At 37.4% G+C, this 10,071-nt stretch overlaps 1 protein-coding gene across 1 annotated transcript; it reads right to left on the reverse strand.

Moving 5' to 3' along the window:
• Nucleotides 1-446: 446 nt before the first annotated feature.
• LOC127427002 (homeobox protein MOX-1) lies at nucleotides 447-7,677 on the reverse strand. The gene is made up of 3 exons (XM_051674279.1): nucleotides 6,845-7,677; nucleotides 2,952-3,124; nucleotides 447-1,136 (listed from the first exon to the last, which is right to left on the reverse strand). Exons 1-3 carry the CDS (start codon nucleotides 7,320-7,322, stop codon nucleotides 1,014-1,016), a joined length of 774 nt encoding a protein of 257 aa, XP_051530239.1. The 5' UTR covers nucleotides 7,323-7,677; the 3' UTR covers nucleotides 447-1,013.
• Nucleotides 7,678-10,071: the final 2,394 nt, after the last annotated feature.

Genomic DNA, 10,071 nt, shown 5'->3' on the forward strand with positions numbered 1-10,071 from the left:
TATAAGTCACACAAACCAAAAATTACCCACAATTGATTATGTTGTGCTTTAAGTTGATACAATGTGTTTTGTTGTTATCCTTTTTTTCCGACAACAGCAATATGATAAAACTGACATCAATGTTTAATAAACAGTTACATTTATTATAAATAATAATCAGAATAAACATCATTAGACTACCATTACCTTATCTGTAAGAGTTTGTGGTTGCCAAGTTTCGTAACTTGTCCCAACTTTTTTACAATGGAATACAGCTCATCCAATCAGAATTTAGTCAGAACTATTTGTTTTGTGAAATATGTTTAATTGTAAATTTTTTGCGTGATGTTTAATGTATAAAGTTCAAAAACAGTGTATAATTCAAACTGTAAGATCTGAAGAAAAAAAATCATTTTTTCTTGGTTTAAAAATTTTTATTATTCTTTTATTTTTATATGCAACATCTGTTTGATCAATTTCATGTAAAAAAAAAAAAAAAAAGAGAGAGAGAGAGAGGTACAAAAAAGAAATAATTCAATAAGGCAAAAAGGTATATTCTAAAAGCAACTTGACAACACAATTTAGGGTAAAAACAAAGACGTGATATCGAGGCTTTGGTGGTTTGGCGTGATCCTGAGAGTGTCTGTCTGTGGAGCTTCACAGATGGTTCTGATCAGACATCAGTGTGAAAGCGGTCCAACAACAGACCTACATCATGCCGTCATGGCTAGAGGTCAAAGCTATTAAATCAGAGCTTAAACAGTTAATATAAATTGTTTTTATATGTGAATAATTGGTTTTTATAGGTCTTTGATTTCACTCAATCTGTTCATGAATGAAACTGGATGGTGCTTCCAAACCATTCAGGTTCTGTTGATAATTAGTCATCTGAGCAAGGAGAGCAAGAGGAAAGCTTTTGTCCATGAAGCAGTGTAACGGGATATGTGGAGGAACTAGTGAAAAATTGGACATCATGCGTATGGCCTGGGTGAGCCTGGGTGACTGTAAATATGAGTAAACCTCAGATGAGATCTTTACTCTGAGCTAGGAGATGCAGCAGAGTCCATCTCATCTGCTTCCAGGTCATGAGGAGATGCAGGCTGTCCTCCTTTCACTCTCTTCCACTTCATTCGTCTGTTTTGAAACCACACTTTTACCTGTGAATAAAAATTATTGTCAATATTCATAGGACTTAAAGTAATAGTACACCCAAAAAGACAATTTTGCCATCACAGATGTGTATGTCTTTCTTTCTTCAACAGAACACAAACAAAGATTTTTAGAAGAATATCTCAGATCAGTAGGTCCATATAATGCAAGTGAATATTGACCAAAAGTTTAAAGCTCCAAAAAGCACATAAAGGCAGCATAAAAGTAATCCATACGACTCCATTGGTTTAAATTATGTCTTCTGAAGCCATCAAATCGGTTTTGAGTAAGAACAGAACAAAATGTAACTACTTTTTCACTGTACATCTTGCCATTGCAATCTCTAGGCAAAATCATGATTTCAAGCTCGATTACACTTCCTAGTGACTGACAAATGCACAGAGTGAAAGCACTAAGAAGTGTAATCAATCTTGAAATCAAGATCGCCAAGGAGACTGCTTGTATCAAGATTTATAGTAAAAAAGGGATTACATTTAGCTCTGTTCTCACCTAAAACCGATTTGATCGCTTCAGAAGACATGGATTAAACCACTGGAGTCTTATGAATTAATTGTATGCTGCCTTTATGAACTTTTTGGATCTTACAAGATTTTTAGAAGAATATCTCAGCTCTGTGGTGAATGGTGAACAAAACTTTAGAGTAAATGATGAAAGAATTTTCATTTTTGGGTGATCTATTCCTTTAACACACACCAGTTCGCCTCCACAAAATCTATCCCAGTTGAGTTTTGAGTGTAAAGTGGAAGTTTACTTACCGTAATGCATATACATTGGGATTGACTCATAAAACCTTCTCAATGTCCCTGAAATAATATTTTTAATATTTCTGGGTCTGGACTGTGATATAGAATGTGTTTTAAAATCAAGCATTTTTTTTTCTGGCTAAAAATATATGTTATTGTTATGATCAACCCAATAGGTACCTTCTTGTTAAATGAATAATGCTGCTGATGTTTTGCCTTCAGAAAAACGTACATACTTTATGACACTAAAACACTAAACACTATGGAATCTATTTTATTATTGCTACTTGTTTTCCTGAAATGCCCTATCCCTATTAAAAATGAGAGTGTATCATTGTTGTATAATCTTTAACATTGTGTAGGAAAATTGGGAAATTGCAAAAAAAAAAAAAAAGAAAGAGAGAGAAAAAAAAAGATAATGATAATTAATACAATAAAACTGTCTGGAAGTGATTTTGAGAATAAATTGTGCACTCTCACTTGAGTGATTCAAAAACTTTTGCATCCAGCAAATCAAAAGATTTGTGCCATTATTTTTGACAGCTAAACTCTGAGGACCACAAGTCTGTGACCCTCGTGCATCCCTTTCTGCAATCCCCATGGAAACACAGGGACATGGACCATCTGTTCCCACACTATTTTTACATGCTTCTCTCGACTGAATCTGTCTGCCAATCATCTTTAAAGCAAAGGGTGGCAGGCGGCCAAGATATGTAGGATGCAATGGGAAATGTGTAGAAAGAGTTGCAAAGGGATTCAGGAGAAGCCCAGAGTTATGCTGGGATCTGGCATGTGCTTGGGCCTTAGACTGGGAAAACTATCAAGGACCAAGCTAAGTGTGGTCTGTGTTTAACACTAAGGTCTAGTCCGAAATTGCAGAAGAAAAAATAAGAAAGTGATGAGAAGATGGATCTACCTTTTGTCAAAAAATTTTCCACGCAATCTGTCAATCTTATTTCACACTGACTTAATTTAGACTTGATGAATAAGTATCTCCTTTATAAAGACCTGCTGTTTTCAGCCAATAATACCACAAGCCTATAGACATATCTATTGTACCTGTCTCTCAGTGAGGTCAAGGTTAACAGCAATCTCGTAGCGCCGCAGGCGGGTTAAATAGTTGTGATGGGTGAACTCGGCCTCCAGCTCCCGGAGTTGTTCCTTGGTAAAGGCTGTTCTTTCCTTTCTAGCCTTGCAGTTTGAGTCAGGCTTGAAGCTTGAATCCTGAATCTCTGGAGGACACAAAAGGAAAGAGACTCAATCTTAGTTTTGTGATCTGTGGCACTGAAAACCCAATGAAGCTCTATCATGTAAAGAAATCATGATTACACCTTACAAAAAGGTACATTACATATAACAGTTAATGCATTGGGTATCATGAACTAAAAAAGAACAATATTAGCATGTATTAATGTTACTAAATGTATACATTCTCAGTTCATAATGCATTGACTAATGCTTTTGTATGCAACTTTTAACCTTAAACATATATTAGGGTAAGCAGAAATGAATTAAAATTGACCAAGATTAATCAATGCTTTAAAACGATTGTTCATTGTTAATACATGTTACCTTTTGGAGCAACTAATTTGAATGTATACAACCTTATTGTAAAGTGTTACCAAAACCATATTTTAAAACAAACACTTAACTGTTTCTTTTGACATGCTCAAATTGTCAAAAACTTTTTGTAATGAAATAATATTACAGAAAATAATAAATTCTTTGCAAAACTCCCCTAGGAGCTGCATCTGTTTACATGCATGTTAGGTTTAAAACTCTCTCTGCATTATAACATTGGTTACAAGCAGTTTTGTGGGCCACACAGGACACACATTTGCACAGGGCTCAGGGCAGATCAGAGGGTGTTTGAGCCCCAGTTAAAGCAAGCTGGATGTTTGGGGGTTGTTGTGGGCACAAGAAACTGACCACAGACGACTCAAGTTAGCAAGGAATGCACCGGAACATTGTTAAATCCGCTGACAAAAGAACAAAGGCTTGCATGGGTCTAGCTGAAGTCGAGTGACTGTGTGTGGGTAGAAGTGTGAATGTATGTGTGTTAGGGTCCTGTGCCCTCTACATTCCCTGACACCGTAATTCAACACAATCACACAAACCCATATCACAGAAAACAGAAAAATGTAATGGGTGAAGAGAAGAAAATTAAAAGGCATACCTTGTTTTAGTTTCGAAATGTACTTTAATATTAAAGGGATATTTACCCAAAATTTTTAATTCTGTCATTTACTCAACCATGTTGCATGTCTCCAAACCTGTACATCTGTCTTTTTTCCATATCTTTTTTCTTTTCATGCAATGCAAGTGAATGGTGACTGAGGTTAACATTCTACCTAACATCTCCTTTTGGGTTCCAGTTTTGGGTAGCTATCCTTTTAAGAGTGATATGTAAAAATGGTTTAAATCATTTCTATAAGTTGTGTCAGCTTAATTAGTTGTTCCAACCTTGTGAACTCAATTAACATGTGTGCCATACTTTAGAACTGGTAGCACCAAATGAACCCTGATGCAATTTCTGTAAAAGGACTTTAATTTGTCAGTGTGAGAATTTGTGCTTCGTCTTTGCCAGATCCTGGCCAGACTGTGAAATGGACTGAAGTCACACCACCAGATGTGAGTGGGAAAGTGAGACAGTTTCCCAGTAACAGAGCAAAATGCTTTCTCACATATGGCAACCTGTGGCCTCTGTTCTTTTTAGAAGGCGCATTATTATAGTCATTAAAGTCCCGTTCATTTAAATGCCCTGCCGAGGGTAGTTAATGGAAAGGTGGTGGCAGGTTGAGGAAGAAACACCTGGCACTGTGTGTGTGTGTGTGTGTGTGCGCGCGTGCGTGCATGCGTGCGTCTATCAAAAACAGACTCCAATAAATTTCCCCAGCAAAAGCCCATAAACATTTAGGTAGCAACTTCCCTCATTTTATGTAGAAGCGCTAAAGTCATTTGTCCAAATGAAGTCAACATGAGTTGATCGTTAAGCTTCATTTTATGTCCTTTAATGGTTACTAAACAAAAGGGAACATATTGTAAACCTGCTTGTAAACATCCAGTACATACTAATTCTTAAATTCTTTAAAAGACTACTGACCAAAACTAGGTAAATAGAACTAGAATATAGAAGTAATTTGAGAGAAACTTAAGTGCAATCCTTCCATATTTACAACTGATTTAAACGACTGACAACAAACTCTTCTGCAATCACATTTTCAGTTTTCTTTCTACAAGCAGATTCTCCGTGATGTAGAATTCATTTTGGAAGTGAATATCACATCTGTTTACAATTTTATGCAATCAATGAATGCCTGCCTGTCTTTTAGGTACAAACCTGGTGAAAACATAATCACTAACAGATTTGATTATCATATCATCGCCAAATCCTTCACACCTTGTCTCACTGTACCTTTTACACCACATTTCATGAAAAAAAAAAAATACTGCTAGATGTAATCATATTAATGCGCACTAAAAACTTAGCCTTGGTAATGAATATTTTCATGATGTGAATTTCTCTCCAGTCAAATGTTCTGTGGAGATCCTGTTACTGCTTAACGACAGGAAAATGTCAATGGATAAGAATGTAGAAGTGGGATCGCAGGCAAGTTATATTACAGACATGGTCTGGCTTGTTTCGACCGCAAGTGATGGAAGGTTACATTAAGGTAACTCAGAGAGAGGGAAAGGGTATATTTATTCCCCACATTAGACTATGAGGCCAGGATGCATTGTTGTACAGTAGGTCCTGATGATGGACTTGAGATACACATTTTTAAACACCACACATGAATGTCTGAGAGTGAATATTGTCTGGCTGTTTTGGCCAACGTTATATAAAGCATCTTGAGCACTATTGGGGAAATGTACTGTATATATCTTCAAGAAATTTCCCCTGATCCCAGAAAAGCAAAGCTGTCTCAGTTTCCACAGCAAGTCTGAGAGATGAAATTAATGCCTGCTCCAGATGTGCCACAAACACTGAGGTTCACTTTTCCTTCTCTCAGAATAGTGTGAAACTGGAAGTATTCAGAGTGCTCATTACTAGAGTTATTATGTAGATTTAATCATTTAAGTGCATCATTAACAATAACTGTAATATCTCAAACAAAACCTAATTATTTTTGAGGTATTAGAATGAGTGGATATGAACTTCACAATGAACTATATAATATTAACACTATTTTGGTCTTTTTGACAATAGATGAGCACAAAACCTTATAGTTGGATTCATATAATTCTTCAGAGGTAAGCACTGTATATGTATAAAAAGGTTTCAGATGATCCATAATTCACTACTTAACACCTCAGATACTGGATATGGAATATGCTGATCTCAGTTTCTACGCATTTGTCCTTCAGAGGTGCCGGTAGACTAAAAGATTCAGAACATGTATAGCTTCTTTATCCATTGAATCTGAGTATTTCGCTGACGTTAGTATAAATCTTTTGGATCCCTCATTATAATTAAAATGGATGTTTTGAAAAATCAGGTCTGGGTTGTGAAAGTGTAAGATGTTTTTGAATGTCAAAACTGTCAAAGATTTGAAAACAATAGCAAGCATTAAGGAGCAGAACTATTCCTAAGAGATTGCAACAACTGAAGGAAACAACTACAGAATAATATGCATGGAATTACATGTTATGAGTCATCCACCATGTACAGGTTTGCTGAAACTATTTTTAAATAGAATATAAGTGGTACAAATATCTGCTACATTCGTAAGCTTTCTCACACAGTGATTATGCATGTGAACTGTCAACACAATACATTAAAAAATCCTACCATTTTTGTTGTTTTCAAGTTAAATGTTTTAATAAATTACATTTTGCTGCAATTTTCTGAATAGGCAAAATTCAAAGTATCACATTAGTCAGAGTGAATCACGCCATCAATCACCTCATAACTCCTCCACTCTTCCCTAAACCCCCGTAAAATGACTCACCTGTGATTTCTCTTTTCCGCTTGGAGCTTTTTTTCTCTGTTTCGACCGCTGCCATACTTTGAGGGGAGTACTCTCCCTCTAGACTTGATGTGACTGCTCCAGGCAGCCTGTCTCCCCCTGCATTGTCCATTTCTGCCCCTACACCAGCTCCCACTGCTACTGCTGCTGCCTGGCACGGCTCTTGCCCTCTACCTCGTGGTTCACAGGGAGGGAACTGCCACTCCGTTCTTTGGTAGCCACCATGCGTCTCTGGGTACAGTCTCTCCTCTCGTGGGTAAGCGTGTGGTGCCGGCACCAGACAAGAACTGGAGAAGTCTGTGTAGGCCAGGAAATCGTGCTTTTGATGCAGGGAAAAAGGGGCCTGCTGGTACGGCTGCAGCCCTGCTCCAGAACCTCCAGTGTGAGGGGTCCTAACGCAGCCCCAGAGAGCACTGCCTGTGTGAGGAGTCCGCATGCAACTGCTTGCTGGTTGATCCATGCTGAAGAGCACACAGCTGGGGTCACACGCACACTCACACAGTATGAAGCCAAGGTGTCCTCAGAGATGCAGCTGTTTGGGTCTGGTGCAAGCCAACGTGAGAAATATCCACTTCAGCATGTGGTCTTACATGCACATCAAGGCCTCAAAGTCCAACTTTTGAAATCACCGTTAGGTTTACCTCAATACAGAAGTATCAAACACCTTCCAGCAGTGGCCTTTCTGCATTGACTGTGTAGTGTGATTCAGCTCTGTTGTAACACATCAGCTCACACTCTCTCAGACTCTCATTCAGCTTTAAGGCCACTACATCCACTCTCAGCTCTACATGCTGTTTTCACAGTTCTGAGACATTCCTGACAAGTGATCCCTCCTCCTTTTAAAATGCCTAGGTGGGAAAGAGTAGCAAGTTTATGGAGTGTAACGTGAGCTTGAAGAGGAGGAGTTCTGTGGTCCACATGTTGGTACCCCCCAACCCAGCCCTGCTTCATATACTATTAATCATGTGGGATTTTATATGCACATCTAATGGGATTTCCAGGTGCTGGCTTTTAAAGAAACATTGTCTGTAAAATATAAAATGAACACCCACACAGGAAAGTTGACCGGATCCTTTTTTTCCTTTATTGTTCTTTTCCCCATTTTTTTTTTTTTTACTCTTTCACTTTTTACATTTTTTTTAAACAGTTTTTCTTTACCCACACACTTTTGATGGAAAGTTAAAGGGATAGTTCACCAAAAAATGAAATTCTGTCATAATTTACTCACCCTTAAGTTGTTTCAAACTGTATTAAAAAAAATAAATTCTTCCATGGAGGGGAAGTTTAGCAGATTGTCTGAGCTGCTCTCTTCAATACAATGAAAGTGGATGAGGATTAGGGGCTGTCAAGCTCCAAAAAGGACCAAAAAATAAAATAAAAAAAATAAAAATAATAACAATCTTTAAAGCATCATAAAGTAGATTATACGACTTGTACACTATATTCGGAGTCTTCTGAAGCCATTAGAAAACTCTGTGTGTGTAATTTAAGATATTATTCACTAAAAATCTTGCCTTGAAAATTTTGACAGCTGTGGTCCCCATTCACTTTGATTGTTTGAAAGAGAACAGCTTGAACATGCTGCTATAAATAACTCATTTAGTGTTCCACATGGGTTTGGAATGACATGAGGATGAGTAAATGACATTATTTTCATTTTTGGTCAAAGTATTGCATGAACCTCTCAATATGCACCCTGCTTTAACCTATTTCTACACTGATGTTTCGTAGTCTGCATTACTGATGTGTATAGTAACGTGTGTAGCCTCACAGTGCTGGTCAAAGTCTGACTTAAGCATTGCTTTGTTCAACACCTCGTGTGTACAAGCTGTAGTACAACAAACACAACAACATGCTGTCACTTATTTTAACACGAAATTAGTCTGTGTCTGAAGACTGAATTGTTTAAATTGTATCATTAATTCATAAGTGAATTAAAATCTTCTAATTTTAAATATGCTAAATAAAAATTGGGCTGTGCTAACAGTTCTTTAAATTATTTTAACTAAATGATCTGCTAATACATTTGTAATACATTTTGCAAATCAATTCCTGAAATTAACATGTTTTGTGTCGGGTTCAATATTTAATCCATTCAATTTTGCCCAAATACATAAAATGTTGCCAGGATCAAAATGTAACTCTTTAACAAATATAATCGTTCTGCTGAGCAATAATAATTACATGCGATTCAGGAATAATTTTTAAATTGAAGTATTTAGTTCAACTGCTAATACAGCAGTTGCTATCCATATAACATATTGTTTGTAATCATGCAACCATTTGTATGCTCCAAATGTGAGGTCATTTCTCCTGTATTCTTGCCATGTGTTTGTTCTGGCAAGTAATGTAGCTATTGAATAGAATTCATTTGACATTTGAATGTGGTTGAGGTTGGAATCTCTCTTTCTCTCACTGTCCATGGGCTGTATTACAAGTGTTGGAAAGGATACATGTTTATTTTGATAAGAATGTATAAGAACTGTGGTCTGTGGTTATTTTTTATTGTTGCTTTGCCTTGCCCTCTGTGTGATCCTGACCATTGTGAACAGAGCAGCCTTCGCCTTGATTACAGGAGCGTAATGTTTGAGGGTCTGAGGTAAGACTGCAGTCCTTTCCCTTTACCCAGCACATAGATGAACCATGAAGCATCCACCTCTTTACTGGCAATCTGGGCCCTACCATGACCACAGGGGGGCTGGGTTAATATAGCATTCACGTTTAGTTGGGCCATCTGTGTGAGAGTTGTGCGTTTTTCTTCTTTATGTGTGTGTGTCAGTCCATGCACATTTTGGGTCTTGTGGTAGTCACTGCTCCATGCTCAAACCTGTTGCAGTCAGTCGGCCAGGGAAGGTTGGGGGCAAATAGGGTGTTTTTGTGTTTTCATTTGATCCATCTTCATGACACCAAAGAGAAAAATAAGGATGAAAGAGTGTCCTAATAGAGGACAAGCTCAGGCCAGGCTCGGGTCAGAGAGCTGTGGGAGCAAAGAAGAGATTCAGACCCCACTGCTGTCCACATCATTTACTGCTTCCGCCAAACAGCAAGACATGCCCTTACACACAACCAAAACACAAGTGCTGGACTTTTGTTTAAACTTTTGTTTGGATGACTCTGAAGTTTTCTTATAATTGGCAGTAAAGTTCAAATACATTCTCTATAAATATGAAGACCTTTTTAAGACCTTTATATATGGTATTAATAAAAGA

Source organism: Myxocyprinus asiaticus, chromosome 36, assembly GCF_019703515.2.
Source record: "Myxocyprinus asiaticus isolate MX2 ecotype Aquarium Trade chromosome 36, UBuf_Myxa_2, whole genome shotgun sequence".
Lineage (NCBI taxonomy): Eukaryota > Metazoa > Chordata > Actinopteri > Cypriniformes > Catostomidae > Myxocyprinus > Myxocyprinus asiaticus.